We start from the raw sequence: 15,835 nt of genomic DNA, 5'->3' as shown, positions 1-15,835 counted from the left end.
GTGCTGATTGAGATATTATTGCATTTAGCTTCTGTGGTGGGATGGATTAAGGAAGAGTTAAGCCTTCAGCATTGCACTGACCAGTATTTGGGATGAGCTCACTGTTTCTCTTCTCCACCAGCCTGTGAGGAGTCCAGAGAGGAGAGACAGGAAAGCAGCAGCAAGTACAAGGAAGAGAAAACATTCTCCTTCTCCACCTCCCACTCCTGTGGAGTCCAGGAAAAAGTCAGGGAAGAAAGGGTGAGTGTCCACATCATGGGATTTGAGGTGAATTTTCAAGCAGTGCTTATGGGGAGGTCTGTCACCTTTTGCTAGTCTCACCTGAGGTTACAGCGATTATTTCTGTGATGAACTAAAGTGATTTTTCCCTTGAAGTTTGTGTAATTCCTTTATTCCACTGTGGAAATATGTGGGCTGCAGGTGGGGGAGGATCTGCTGCAGGTTGTCCTGTTTGTTGTGTCAGTGATAGGTTCATGGCAGCCTCAAGAGTGGAAATTAATCCAAGGAAAAGTTACTCAACTGCTCCTAAAATAACCCAGCTAGTTGTCATGGTGCACTCAGGGGGAACATTTACGCTTGGAAATGTAGTACAACCCCATAAATTAACTGGGAGGCTATTTATGTAGTAAGTTAAATGGAGAGTAAATTTACATTTATGATTTGCAGGTTTTAATTTATATAGTTTAATCAAGGAGGTTTTTATATAGTCAAGGATTTTGAAGTTCACTTCTCAGATGCAGCTTTAACAGAGAAGATTAGGCCTACAGATTAGGAAGTTTATCAGTGCTAGTTTGGTATCTTAAAGAGAAAAAAAAGTGCCAGTATTCTGGGATTTGTGTGGATATATGGGAGCACTTTTGAGCTAAAAGTTCAGGTCTTGTTGTAGACCTGTTGGTCTCTAATAACTCAAAACTGGAAATTTTTCATCCAGGAAAGAATGAGTTGGTAATCTAGGTTACTTTTCGGTTCCAGATGTGAAGCCTGAGTTAGATGCTGTGAGGAAAGGTGTGGCAGGTGCTACCTTTGTTCCCAAAGTGATTTTCAGAGGAGTTTTAATCCTTCCTTTAATCCTGGGATCTGAACAGCATCCAGATGAGAACATCTGGCAGAGGACTTGTCTTCTCTGTTCTAGGCAAGCAGCTTTGTATGGGAAAAGAAGGGGCCAGAAGGAGGAAGATGAGCAGGAAGATCTTACCAAGGACATGGAGGATCCCACACCAGTACCTAACATAGAAGAAGTGGTACTTCCCAAAAATGGTAAGATATGCAAACACTGGGTCCTTCAGGTGTTAAAAAATGGTTTAAAATGCATTAAAAATACATGTGGATTATGTCAAGCCCTTGAAATACTTTGTGGCCATAGAGCAGGTGATCTGTGCCCATAAATTTGTCTAGTCAGGGATGTGGCAGCTGAGAAGGGCAACAGATTTACCTTCATTTGACCTTTTAAAGTACATTTAAAGTCCAAAAATACATTTACAAAACACACTTTTAAAAATACATTTTCAGAAATGTTCTTAAATGCTTCATTTCACCTATTTTAGCATTTGTTCATGTCTGGGGGGAGGGCATAGAATTATTTTGCTCCAGAAAACTTCAAGATAAGGACATGAAATGAGTGGAAACTCTGCAACATGCCAAGTGCTTTCAGCTCTTAATCCTTTCCAGAGAATGTTGATCTGGGCAATACCTGTTAAGTAAAGATAAGCCAGAAAAATTAATTCCTTCTGTTGAGCTCTTGACACCAAATTACTTGGGGGGTTCACAGCATTTGGGTTTTACTTGGTTTGAAGTTGCATGTTAAGTGTTGGACAGGTGGAAGAGTGCAGAGCTTAGTCCATGGATAGAAGCTGCTTTGTGCTCAGCTGTGAATTCCAGAGGATCAGACAAACAGGCTGTTGTGCTCTGACTGCACACATGAACTCTCCTGACCTGCAGAGAGACAGCCAACAGAGCTATTTGTTGATAAGGCAGTGAAATCGGGCTGGACTGAGATCATTTTGTCTTGTCTGCTGGTCAGTCATCAGCTTCCCTCTCGCTTTTGCAGTGAACCCAAAGAAGGACAGTGAGAACACTCCGGTGAAAGGAGGAACAGTAGCAGACCTGGGTAAAACACACACCCCCTCTCCAGCACCTCCTCCCCAGTGGCAGAGTCAAGTCTCACATGCAGGCACAACAGTCAATAGTTCTAAATCTCTCCATTTTAAAAGCAACCCCTGATTCTCCTGTTGCAGTGAATTAATTCAGTTTTCATATGAATTCGAGCTGAAATGCATTGACCCTTTCAGTTACAAGGCTGTTCCCTTGTAGGCTAGTTTTCCTCTTAGTTTTCCCCTCCTGTTTTAACTCCTTTTTTGACTATTTTGTAGTATGACATACAAACTCTTTCTAGCACAATTTGATTTTTTTTCCCAAGGAATTAAGATGAGTCATAGGTTCCCCGAGCTTCGTTAAGCCTTGACATAAGAGGTATAAACTGGTGTCCCGTATCCTGTTCACAAGGCTCATCTAGGACACTGGGAAAAGTTGATAATTAGGTATTGATTCTGAAGTGTGGAGAAATCATAATTATCCTCTGTGTTCTTACCTGTTCCCTGGGCTGGGGTAGATGAGTGAGAGTCTAATTGCTTAAGTGACATTCCTCATTTCCCTTCCAAATCAAATGGAATGTCCTTTCCAGTTAAGCAGTTGTGTTGCTGGAGGGGCTAATGAGCAGGTGGATTATGTTTATGGGTGTAATTCTCACTACTTTTACCTTTCAGATGAACAAGATGAGGAGACAGTGGCAACTGGAGGAAAGGTAACAACAGCCATTTCTTACTGAATTGAGTAGAAATTGAGATAGCAGAATTCCTAAAGGGTTTGGGATGAAAGGACCTTAAATTAAATTATGAGATTAAATTAGTTACTGATAGGAAAGTGGTTTTTGTGCACAGGATTGAAAAGTACTTGTTTTGGGCTGGCTCTGTGCTGTTTCACAGTTGTTGAGGATGTCTTGCAACCCACTGACCCTTGTGTTCCCTCTGTGCCACAGGAAGATGAAGATCCCAACAAAGGTGATCAAAGTCGATCCATTGATCCAGGTGAAGATAATGTCACAGAACAAACCAACCACATCATCATCCCGAGCTATGCATCTTGGTTTGACTACAACTGGTAAGGAAGAAACTGGGAGTTGGGGGAAGACATTGAGTTTTGCAGGTTTTCTTATCAATCAAGCTAAGAGCTGAAAAAATCCCTTGTTCAGAGCTAGTTCCCATGTGTGGGTACATCTTTGCCATTTAAAAATCATTCTGAGGTGACTTTTGGCTGTTCTCAGGGATTGGGAATGAGGAGAGAATTTCAGGCACCACAGATCTTCAGTCTACCTTGTCAGCAGTTTTTGCTTTACATTGATTTCCCCCCCAAATGGGAAAATAAATCCTCTCATTTCCCTACTTCTCTGTGTTTGCATGTACTCCTGAATTCTGGTGCCTTCTTATTTGGCTTCAGAATTTGACTTTGAGGCTGAGTCGCTGATAATACAGGGAGGATATTTGTTTCAACTTGGAATTCTCCTTGAAGTCAGAGGTTTGTGGTGTACAGTTGACCACACAACTCACTATAGTAACCCTAATGTGCTCTGTATACTCCAAAGTCTCTGGAAGAGCAGCTAGTGCTTGGGATCCCTCTAGAAGTTAAACACCTTGGTAGCACTTTTAAAAGTGCTCTGGAAGCAAAATAAGGAGTTGTCAGTTGTCTGGAAGGTTATTGCTTGAGCATTTTGTCTTGGCTCTGGGAATGGAGCCATTGTTTAGGCTGGAATCTAGAAAGATATGCTATGACACTGGAATACTGGGAGTCATGTGCAACTTCGAAAGGGGTAGGTTGTTGCAGTAGTAAATTCAGATGGGATAGGAACTGTTAGTGAAAGGGTTGGTTCAGTTCCAGCTCTGCCAAACTCTGTTTCTTTGGGTCGGTGACTTGAAACCATCTGGTTTCCCAGCCCCATTGCTCTCTCTCATTCTCTCTAATTTCTGCTTCCAGGACACTCTCCAGAGGGTTCTGGAAGCAGAAATGGATTGAGTTTCCATTGCAGAAATGGAAAATAGGTTGAAGTTATGGCAGTCTCATCCCTGGAAGTGTTCCAGGCCAGGTGGGATGTGGCTTGGAGCAATCTGGGCTAGTGGAATGTGTCCCTGCCTGTGGCAGGGGATGGAAGTGGATGAGCTTTAAGTTCCTTCCAACCTAAATCATTCTATAATTAAGGAAAGCCAAGGATTGCACAGTTTGAATTTATAGGAGCTGCAGTTGCTCTGTGAGCTGAAAAGCTCAATGTGCACCATTGGGTCCATGGTTTTGCTTTGCTCAGTGGCTGAATTTTGTGATGCTTTAATGCAGATTTGCTTATCTGATGAACTAATGATATTCTCCAAGGGTCTTGCAGGAGTCCTTGGGTATCCAAAATATAATAGTAGTAAAATAACCCTTGTTATAATTGTTCTGCCTCAATATATACCTTTGGAGGTGAGCAGAGCCCTCCAGGGGAGTCAGGATTTGGCATCTGACCGATGTATTTCTGTTGCAGTATCCATGTGATCGAGCGCCGTGCACTTCCGGAGTTCTTCAATGGGAAAAACAAGTCCAAGACTCCAGAAATGTAAGTAAAACATATGAATATGGACAATAAGAATGTGGCACGGTGAAGGAGCTTCTAGTTCCATGAATCCTGTGGGCACTTTAGGTGCATGTGAAACTGTTGAGCATAAAAGGACTGAGCACCTGTACAGCCACTGAGAATGTGTATATGTTATTGTAGGAGACATAAAAGCTTAAATATCAAAGTAATAGTTAATAGTGGTTATCCAGGAAAAATAGAACTAGGTCTTCCAACTAATATTGGAACAAATTCTCCAAGTTTGTGTGGCACAAGATGTGATCATCTTCCAAATCCACCTAAAGATGTGATCAGCCTGTAGAAACTGAATAATCCTCCTTGTTCTTCCCTCCCTCTTCCTGCCACGCTGTGGTTTTGAGGCTCAGGAGTTCTGTGTGGCACTGAGCACTGTGTGTTGTAAGATGCTCTGTCAGGCTGTGGAGAGGATTTTGCGGAGTGTTCTGTGATGATTTCACAGTCCTCTGAGCAGCTGATGGGTAATTCTCTGAGTTCAGGTGAGGGTCATGAAATGAATCCTCACAGGCCTGAGGTGTGACTGTGCTCTCAAATTCCAGGGAGTCTGGTTTAAATCACAGAGCTCAGGTTGTGCATGGCAAGAATAAAACTACTTTTTCTCCTCTAGCTGTTCCAAACCCTCTGGTGACACTTTAGTTCTGGCCATGCCTGTTCAGTCCAGGTGGAATTGTGAGTGAATTTAGATCCAGTTTGTATCTGTCTCCTTGTGGGACCTGATTGCTGCACGAGTCAAGTGGTCTTTATTCAAAATTATGCACACACAGATGTCTAAACAGATGAAACACCTCCATGCAGCTGTTTAAAATAATATTTTTAAAAAGCTGATTATTGTCTTGAGGTATTGCTGGTTTTGTCACACATCAAATGATTAAATGCTGATCTGACTGAGCTGATAACAAGATCAGCTGCTGATTTTTGCCTCAAATGCTTGAGAATCCTCTTCAGGCTTGTTCTGTGTATTAATGAAGTTATTTTCCCTTCTCTGAGAGTTTTCTGGCACCATTCAGAGCAATCGTGAGAGCTGGTTGATGAAAGGGGGGTGGCCACTATCAGGCTTGTGAGCAGTGTGCTTGTATCTGCTAAAGTCGTCCTAAAACCTGAGATTTCACACCAAAATCATCATGAATATGGACCACCAGTGTGTGCTTGTCAGCTCCCACAGTACAGCTGGCCTGGTTGTATTCAACTTCTCTTGGTATCAAACCTTGGCCAGTTGCAAAGCAGCTTTTGGGGATTTTAAAAGGTGTTTTTCTCAATTCAGTAGTAAATGAAGTGTTTGAGGTGTCTCCTCAGTATATTGTTGTAATGTCAGCTGAGCCCTGGAGTTCTAATCACAGCATTTCATAGAATCCCAGGAAGGTTTGGGTTCAAAGGGACCTTAAGGATCATCCCTGCCATGGGCAGGGACACCTTCCACTAGACCAGCTTGCTCCAATCCCTGTCCAGACTGGCCTGGATGGAGCATCCACAGCTGCTCTGAGCAACCTGTGCCAGTGTCTCACCACTCTCACAGCCAAGAATTCCTTGCCAGTATCCCATCTCACCCTGCTCTGTGACAGTGGGAAGCCATTCCCCCTTGTCCTGTCCCTCCAGGCCCTTGTCCCAAGTCCCTCTGCAGCTCTCTTGGAGCCCCTTGAGGCACTGGAAGGGGCTCTAAGGTCTTTCTGGAGCCTTTTCTTCTTCAAGGTGAACACCCGCAGCTCTTAAGACTGTTACTGTCCTAGAATCTCCTTGTCTCAGGCATGACTGTTGTTTTGTGAGGCTTCTGACCTAATATCAAGTTAGGAATTAGCAACAGAACTTTTTCTTAGAGACCTTCCAGTATTTGCCCTCTGCACTGGAGGTCACTGGGAGGTTACAGCCAGGTTCATCACTGAGGTGTGTGGCAGGAGAAGAATTATCCACGCTGAAGCACAGCAAATTCTGGCTCGGTATGAGGGAAATTAACTCTGAAGAAGATGAAGCACTGGGTTGGGGCCCTGGAAAGTTGGGATTGTTCCTCCATAGAGTCTTTCAGGCCTTGCTGGACAAAGGCTTAAAAAACCTGGTCAAAATTCAGTGCTGAGTATGTTTTGAGTAGGAGACTGACTTAGACACCTCCTGAGATCTTCAGCACCCTGAATGGTTTTCAGTCTATAGTCTTTACTCACCGCTTCTCTATATGTTTGGGTCGCAGGGGTACCTGTTGCTCCATCACAGAATCCCAGACTGGGTTGGGTTGGGAGGGACCTTAAAGCTCATGTCATTCCACCCTCTGCCATTCCAAAATGGTTCCAAGTCTATTTGACATTAACTCTGTCCCATCAGTTTTACTCTTCAGCAGATTGGTTTGGGGCTTCTAGGACTTGGTGTCTAAGACAGCAAACAGATGGAATTGTGAAGGAATGCTTAGCTTTTGTATTTCCCACCCATGTGGTCATCACGTGTACTCCAAGGCTTCCTTTTCCAGTTGGCATCAAAACATCAGGTCTCCTGATACTCCTCCCTGAGCTGCTACTGGTTATTGCCTGTGAGTGAAGCAAACCAGAGACTCCTCCCAGTCCTCATGTTATCCTGGAGAGCTATTTTCGTTGCCACTTAGGGACTGTAGGAGTAGCACATGGTCTTGGCTTTGTGTTTTCTTTTGAACTGAAATAGGAACATCCCTCTGAATGGGGATGGTTTGCCTCTAGCTGAATTTTCCAGCCAAAATGCATGTTTAGAAGCTCACACAGGTTCATTCTTGTGACAGCAGTGCCTGGGGGTGGGTCCTATCTGAAAAGGGTTTTTAACTAAATTCTAGTTGACTTCTCTTTCTTGCTGTTGACAGGTTTTAGCTGATGGGTTGTGTCATGGTTGGAAACTGTTTCCCTTCAGGATAAGCTTGAGGGGTGTTTCTGTCTGGGACTTCTCTCTCCACCTCGTGATGTGACCTTTACTAATAAATATTAACTTCCGCAGCCAAGACCTAATCTTGGGCAGGTGGTAACTCACGTCCCTCCTAGAGCATTCACAAACGCTCTCAGTATTTCTCAGTGGAAGAGGCTCCTTTGTTTCTTGCCTCCCAAACATTCACATGGAGCCCAACACCTACTCCAGCAAGTCTTTTTTTCCCAGCAAGTTTCATGTATAATTTGGTCAGGAGGAAGATGTGGGATTATGGCAGGGATGTGTGCTTGTAGCATCTGTCTGCTTACGCCTTGCCTGGATGATTTATGGTTTTGGTTCCCAGCTGCTTTGCACACTGCATGTGAGACATTCCCCTCTGGAATTTTCCACAGGCAGAAATCTGCTTACAGTACAGTGTTTTAAACACAGCTTTGCATGCACTCACTTCATAGAATCTGAGAATGGTTTGGGTTGGAGGAACCTTAAAGATTATCCAGTTCCAATCCCCTGCCATCGGCAGGGACACCTCCCACCTCACCAGGTTGCTCTGAGCTCCATCCAGCCTGGATGGGTGTCAGCTTGTATTTGGCAGATTGGCTTTGTTCTCTCTGAAGATAAGGACTGTTTTCTTGTGAGCCCTTTGGTTCTCAACAACTTGTATTAGGAAGTATCAGTATATTCCAGAAACATCCTGAAGGGCTGCGAAGCCACAGCACAGGAGACAGGCTAAACCCCAAATCTGCTTCCTTGGCCTGTTGTGCTCTGAAATATGGGAATCTCTCAGGGATTGTTTTCTGCTCCAGCTGTTCCCAGCTGTGCTGGCTCTAGACTTTTACCCTCTGCTTTTCAAAGATCTTGCTTTCTCCATGTTGCTGTTCTCTAACATTTCCTTCCTGATCTCTTTCTCCATTAAAAACTCCACATGTAGCAGCAGCAGTGTTCCATCCAGTGTGCTGCTGCTGCTTTTCTGTGCAGCTCTTTTCCTTCCAGCCTCACACAGGGATGGGCAAGGATCCTGTTTCCATGTGAAGACCAGACCCCATTATTTTTTACTGCAGCTGGTACTCTGCTGTGTGGATATTTGGTTAGTGCCCAAGCTGCAACAGATATTTGTGTGATTTGCAATTCAAGCATGTTTCTATGTGCTGCCAGTCCAAACACAGGGGAAATCCAGAGTGAACCAGTCTGGAAGAGACATGTCATACTGAGAATATAAAACATTCTACTTACCTGTTGCTTTTGATGCTGATTCTTAATTTCCATCAACAAAAAATGATCTGTTGGTTTTTCCTTGTCAGTAACATAGGTGTTTGGGGAAGTGAGTCTTAAAATACATATTCTAAACTTAATTAATTGGACATCAGTGTGCATGAACTGCCTGACAATTATCTTGCAGATACCTGGCCTATCGCAACTTCATGATTGACACCTATCGCCTCAACCCTCAGGAGTACCTGACCAGCACTGCCTGCAGGAGAAACCTTACTGGGGATGTGTGTGCTGTCATGAGGTAAAAACTGTGGAGCTTTGGGCCAAGGAACTTTTGGCTCTGTGTCTTCGAACCTTGGGTCAGTGAGCACGGGGTCTTTCAACCACTGTCTCTGCATCAACAAGAAGAAATAGGAATGGAAGTGCTCCAGCATGGCAGCACAGGGTGGGCAGAAGCTCAGCAGTTCCCCACTGTTAATTGTAACCAGACTGCTGTACACTATTCCTCATATATAATGTTCTGTCTGATTACTGAGCCATGTCTGCACAGTTTGGATATTAACTTGGGTTTATTTGGGTTCTGCTGTTTAGTAACGCTAGAGTTTTTTGAGAAAATACAGTTTTGCACCTCAGTTTTGTCAGTCTGAAGGTGTGAGGTGCAGCAAAGCCCTAGGTATTCGGAAGTTGCTAATTGTCACAGAATCCCAGACTGGTTTGGGCTGGAAGGGACCTTAAAGGTCATTTAGTTCCACCCCCTGCCATGAGCAGGGGCACCTTCCACTAGACCAGGTTGCTTCAAGCCCTGTCCAACCTGGCCTGGAACAATTCCAGGGGTGGGGAGTCCGCAACAATGTTGGTTCAGTGAAGAGGCTATGAATGGACAAGGGAAGAAGTCAGTGGTTGTGCAGCCCTTGGAATCCTTACATTGTCTGTAAATGGTTCCACACATGCAGCCCTGGCTTTGCTCTGCCTTTGTTCTTAATTAATCCCGTGTTACCTGTGATAGATCATTCAGATTGGAAAAGACCTCCAAGGTCATTGAGTTCCACCTGTGACCCATCACCACCTTCTAGAACAAAGCACTCAGTGCCATGTCCAGTCCTTCCTTGAACACCTCCAGGGATGGTGACTCCACCACCTTCCTAGAGAGCAGCTTCCAATCCCTGACCACCCTTTCCAGGAAGAAATTCCTCCTGATGTCCAATCTGAACCTCCCCTGGCACATCTTGAGGCGTTTTCCTCTTGTCCTGCCCCTTGTTCCCTGGGAGCAGAGCCTGGTTGCACATCCTGTCAGGGAGTTGAAGCGAGCCAGAAGGTCACCCTGAGCCTCTGTTTCTCCAGGCTCAGCCCCACCCCAGCTCCCTCAGCCCCTCCTGGTGCTCCAGACCCTTCCCTGGACTTGCTTCAGCCCCTCAATGTTCTTCTTATCACCATGAGTGGCCCAGAACTGGACACAATATGTCAGATTTTGATCTGTGCAACATGCTGAAGTGCACTCAGGCCTGCACTGAGCTCCTGCTTTGTGACTTGTTTTGCTGTTTGTAATAGTGAAGGACTAGAGAAGCTTCTGGATCTGTGTTTGATCCAGAAACAACAGCTTCATCCTTGGTTGTCTCCAACACAGAGCATAATTGAAGCCTTAGTTCTGGAGATGTAATTTGTCACTCTCTTCTGCAGAGTCCATGCTTTTCTGGAGCAGTGGGGCCTCATTAACTACCAAGTGGATCCTGAAAGCCGCCCCATGGCCATGGGGCCACCCCCTACTCCTCACTTCAACGTGTTGGCTGATACCCCCTCCGGGCTGATGCCCCTCCACATCCGCACTCCGCAGGTGAGCCCTGCAGGTCTGAGTTTGCCTCGGCTCCATCCAGACTTGTTTAACATGTCAGCAGAGTGACTTGTGCCTAGTTTGATGAAATATCCCTATTTTTGACCAGCTGGGTTGAGCATTTTGTCATGGAATCCCTTGCACACATTGCTCACAGATTGGTTTTAAAGTCACTTCTGTGGACTTAATGTTCAACTTCTCTGTCCAGTCCATGTTGTGTTGAACATTGGTCTGGAAACCTTGAACAGCTTTCAATTCCTGCCCCTCTCACCTTGTAACGTTTGTTCTCAGGTTCCAGCTGCTCAGCAGATGTTGAGTTTTCCTGAGAAAAACAAGGAGAAGCCAACTGACCTGCAGAACTTTGGGCTTCGCACGGACATTTACTCCAAAAAGACTTTAGCCAAGGCAAGTGTGTTGCTACACTTTCTGGTGAGCTTTATTCCTCCAGTGTTGCCTGCACAGTGACACTGAGGTGACTTGCGTTACTCTTAGGCTTCTACTTTAGATTTCTTCCGTCCCAGTGAGGACACTAAGGTGGTTGTGTTGGAATTCTTAATTTGTAGGAATAAAGACATGTAGAAATTCCCAGACCAGTCAGGACTGTCAGCTTTCAGACCCAAACTCATTGTGTTCCTGGATAGTCTGCTGAATGGTTCAGAATCATCAAATCCATCCAACAATTCACTACAGAATCCGAGATCTTCCAGCAGGATCTTTGTCCTGTTTTCCCAGTATGAGCAGTGTTTTCCAGCCTGAGAACTGCTAAGTTCCTCGATTACAGAAGGTTTCCCCAAACCATTGCAGGGAATGTTTTGACACTGTCATTGCGATGTGTTGCACAGGATAATTGAAGTTTTGAGACATCATTGCACTGATGTGGTAATTCCATAACCTCCTGCCTTTCTCCTGCTCCTGATCCCTGTGTGTGTGCCTGGAGGTGCTGCAGGAATCCCTTGTTACCACAGCACAGCCTTGAGTTTGGGAGTCTCCAGAATGGTTGGGCTGAATCAGGCTAATTCTGTGTAATTAGTTCATTGTCCTAAGAGATCATTATTTAAACCCAAGAAATAAGTATTTATACGTTATTATTATTTACTCTATTTATATACTATTTATCACTTCAGAGAATTATTTAAAACCCAAGAACCCAAAACAGTAGTTCTGGAGATCAGTGTTTTATTACAAAACCTGATTCCACCTCACATTTCATGGACTGACTTTCTTACTTAGTTTAGGGTATTATAAATAATCTCCAAACTGATGAGTCGTTGGTTCTGAACTCTGGTTCTGTTTGCAAGATCCGTGCCAGTGAACTGGAGCAGATTTGTTGGCAGACACTGATCTGCCTGTCTGGTTTGTGTGTGGCTGTTGGGTGTTTGGCTGTTGCTAACAGCCTGTTGGGGAGCTGATCAGCCGCTGGTGACTCATGTTGATTAATGCTCTGTTTGGGTTGATCATCTGTTTGAAATGCATCTTGAAATGACAGTTATTATCCTAAATACCCATTTCCTTTTGCTGTGCTCTAGCACAGAGCCATCCAATGTAGGTGATGTTCTGTATGGGCAAGTGACATGCTGGTGTTGTCCTTACTTGACATGTGATGGGTCAGGGGATCACAGAAGGGGAAGTTTTCGCCATCAATTTTGTCACTTCTAGCTAATCTCAGGAGTTTTATCTGTAAATCTATACTGGGAGGTATAGATTTAGGAGCAATAGTCCTTGGTGGAAGTGGATGCTGGATGTACAGATTATCTTGCTGGATCTGCCTTTTCACACAATCCCAGAATCATTCAGGTTGGAAAAGAACTCCAAGGTCATCAAGTCCAACCTGTGACCCATCACCACCTTGTTAAGCAGACCAAAGCACTAGTGCCATGACCAGTCATTCCTTGAACACCTCCAGGGATGGTGGCTACACTTTTCACATAGCCTGTCCCTCTTGTAAAGATTTATTTTGTTACTGAGTTACTTATAAACTTGGAGATAGATTAGCTGGTTTTGGACCAGCACGTGCCATACACAGCCCACTCTGCCTTCAGCACTCATCAGGGGGTTTATTATTTAGGGAAACCCTGCTCTCTGTTTGCTGTTTGTACATCAGAGAAGGCTGGGAGAAAAGGGTACCAAATCACTTTGCTTTAGCTTGGAATAACAAGAGTTGCAGGTTCCAGACATGTTGGGGAGTTGGGAGCAGTAGCTCCCAGCCTGAGCCTTTACTATGTAGTAAATCACATGAACTGCTTGAGGTAACCAGGGGCTGGTTAGCTGGAGTAGGGAGTGGATTAAATAATAGATTCTTCCCCCTTTCCCTTCGATGTTTTCTTCTCAAAGGTGCTGTGCAGAAAGTCCTTTATTTCACTTATTTTTCCCTCCTGTCTCTTGTAGAGCAAAGGCGCAAGTGCTGGAAGAGAATGGACAGAGCAGGAAACACTGCTGCTGTTAGAAGTAAGTTCATGAGGGGGAAACCAAAACTTGCAGGCTATTACAAGCTTTAAAAATCCACACATAGATTGGTGTATCTTTGGGAGTTAGATGGCAACTGCCATAATGGCTACAAGAATATTACTTCTTCAAAGAGATGTGAGAGAGAGGCTTCAGGCACTAAAGTAAAGATTTGGTTCCAGCTTGTATCTGCAAGCCAGAAATTAAGTATGTAAGAACTTTGCATGAAGTCCACAACAGGTTTTGAAGTACCTTGAGGTGTTTTCATTCAACAGAAGTTGCCAACAATGTGAAGCAATGGTAAGTAATTCAAATAACGGTAAATAATTCAAGGAATGGTTTCCCTACCACTAACATAAATACTCTGATATTCTGACAGTCTTTACAGTCCCTGACTGTGCCATAGATTTTCTGGAAAACCAGCTGATATTTGAGGTTTAAATGGTTAAGAAACAGTTGAGGCCATTTCTTGGCTCCTGCCGCTAAGAGAAGCTCTTTGGTAGCTCTTCTATCCCTTACAGCTCCTCATTCCTTTTGCCACGTAGCTGTACTCGGTGTTCTTTGAGCTTTTCCTGGAAGTCTACAAGAAATATCCTTGGGATGGCTTCAATCAGGTGCCTTAAAATGAGCTCAAAGAGCTGCAGCAGGTTTTTGTCCCCAGGTTGCTTCATCTAATGCTCTTGAACCACCTGGTGATTGTCAGATCTCTAGCGATTCCAAGTCCAGGATGAGAACTGTCACGAGGTGCCCTGTAGAAGTGTGTTCTGTCTCTCAGAGTGACATCAGGGCAAGGTTGTTTTTCTGTGTTTCATCAGAAGAAGAATCTCAGTGGCCTGAAATAATTTAAAGTGCTGCCACTTCCTGTAAAGAAACGATCATCTCCCAGCTGTGCTCTTACAGGAACATTTCCTCGATACAGAGGCTGCAAGGCTGATTTATTTCCTTTTATGTAATTCAGGGTTCTCAGAATTCCAGTTTGAGGTTCTTTTTGTGTTTGCTTTGCTTGGAGAGCTTAAAGGAGGCTGCAATCGCCTGATTGTTCTGCCTTTTTTGTGTGTGTTTCCATGTGCCAATAAACCCATTGATCCTTAATTTGGTAAGGAAAAGCCTGGAGAATGGACCTGGATGGTGCTGAGCAACACTCAGCTCCTGTGTGAGTGCCAAGTCAGCAGCGTGATGTGATTCAGCCTGTGTAGATACAGAGTCTTGTCAGCAAGCAGCCAAAATATCAATTTTTTTTCTGTTTATTTTAGGTTGATATTCACTGTTGAGCCAATATTTTTCTACTGGCATGTGGAAAAATTGTGCTTACGGGGTGTAAGCAGCTAAGATATCTTCCATGGCATTCTTGTAGGGAGAAACAGGACTGATATCTTGCTATTCTGTCTTCTTTCCTTTGCTATATATTATTTAACTTGATAATATTGATAGTGTTATTATTTTAAATTAATTGGTGTATGTTTTTAACTTAGTCACACACGACAAGTTGTAGCCTAATGAAATAATCCAGTGGCATATTCTTTGTTTAAAACAAAAAACCCTGAATGTTGAGATTGTGATTTTATTTAATGAGTTCAAATTAATAATGATTTTATTCCTCATTTTTTGTGGATTTGCCCTATGAATAAATCAGTGAAGAGTATATCAGTTCAAGCATAAGTAATTCAGCTGTAACAAGCCAGCTCAGTCCAATTAAGTCCTCAGGGTAGCTTTGGGCAAATAGATATGCAGTGAAGTTCCAAATAATAAATCATATCTAAAATAATTATTGTCCTTCTGCCTGTTGAGTGAATAAATTGAGGCAGGAAATACTATTTTCCTCCCTGAAACATCCTCCCTGCCATGCTACCTCTCCACAGAGCACTGTTCTTGCAGAGTTAAGTGCATTTTCAGCTATTTTTAGGCAGGACAGCTATTGTGAGAGAGGCTTTGTCTGGCAGGAAGATCAGCAGTGAAAGGAGAAGGAGCAGAAACCAAACCCCTGTGTGGCTGTGAGAAGCTGAGCTGATCTCACGTGCCAGTGTGAGTAAAAATGGAGACAGTGACATAGAACTTGCAGAGATGAAATTAGGGAAAGGGAAATGAAGGCTGAATGGTGAATAAGTATTCCCCTCCAATATGCCCTACTGAACTGAGCAGTTTCTCATTTATTTAAACACTTGGAAGATCAGAGGGAGGGCAGGACAAGGGTTCATGGGTAATTGGGACCAGTAGGGACCAGGCTGTCCAATGTAGTCTGTTCTTGGTTCATTCCCAAGCCTAATTGTTCTTTCCATGGAGCTTTCAGCCTTCTTCATGTCAGGCTCATGGTCTTCAGCAGCTCCTGAATGTTCTTCCCAGCCAGCTCCACTGGAGCAGTGCTCCCACAGGACTTCCCTGCTTCGTCTTCCACCCAGGGAAGGAACAGGGAACCAGTGGTTTTCTGGAGATACACTGAGGGGTTTCCCTCCTTCTTGGGGTTTTTTCCTCCTTCCTGGGGGTTTTACCTCCTTCCCACCCAATTTAAGCAGTGACACCAGGCTGTGAGAAAGAAACTTCAGCCAGGTAAAGCTTAAATCGCTTTTGGATCTGAGGCTGAAAAGTGTCACATGCTGAGGCACTTTTTTTTCTCCAGTTTGTTCTGTGCCTGTTGGATCTTTAATGCTTCTGGATTTATTTCATCTGTCTTTGTAGTCAGGCTGCTTTCACATCTTTGCAAGCTGAGGAGCATTTTCCTGACCTCAGCTGACCCTCTACATCCATAATGTGCCTGAGGGTCCTGTTCAGGTCAATACTTTGTCCTTGAAGAATTCTCAGAGCTTATGTTTCAGCTGAAA

The 15,835-nt window shown here is 44.0% G+C and overlaps 1 protein-coding gene across 1 annotated transcript in view; it reads left to right on the top strand.

Moving 5' to 3' along the window:
- SMARCC1 (SWI/SNF related, matrix associated, actin dependent regulator of chromatin, subfamily c, member 1) overlaps positions 1 to 15,835 on the top strand; it is a 66,468-nt gene that overhangs the window by 14,579 nt on the left and 36,054 nt on the right. Inside the window, exons 9-18 of the mRNA XM_009082515.1 lie at positions 122 to 240; positions 1,133 to 1,257; positions 2,048 to 2,107; positions 2,763 to 2,800; positions 3,035 to 3,156; positions 4,568 to 4,639; positions 8,937 to 9,050; positions 10,427 to 10,580; positions 10,869 to 10,982; positions 12,963 to 13,022. Coding sequence (XP_009080763.1) covers positions 122 to 240; positions 1,133 to 1,257; positions 2,048 to 2,107; positions 2,763 to 2,800; positions 3,035 to 3,156; positions 4,568 to 4,639; positions 8,937 to 9,050; positions 10,427 to 10,580; positions 10,869 to 10,982; positions 12,963 to 13,022 — 978 coding nt within the window. The remainder of the gene's footprint in view (positions 1 to 121; positions 241 to 1,132; positions 1,258 to 2,047; positions 2,108 to 2,762; positions 2,801 to 3,034; positions 3,157 to 4,567; positions 4,640 to 8,936; positions 9,051 to 10,426; positions 10,581 to 10,868; positions 10,983 to 12,962; positions 13,023 to 15,835) is intronic.

Source organism: Acanthisitta chloris, unplaced genomic scaffold (genome assembly GCF_000695815.1).
Source record: "Acanthisitta chloris isolate BGI_N310 unplaced genomic scaffold, ASM69581v1 scaffold14139, whole genome shotgun sequence".
Classification (NCBI taxonomy): Eukaryota; Metazoa; Chordata; class Aves; order Passeriformes; family Acanthisittidae; genus Acanthisitta; species Acanthisitta chloris.
The sequence above is the reverse complement of the archived record's forward strand: the minus strand, read 5'-3'. Positions and strand labels throughout refer to the sequence as shown.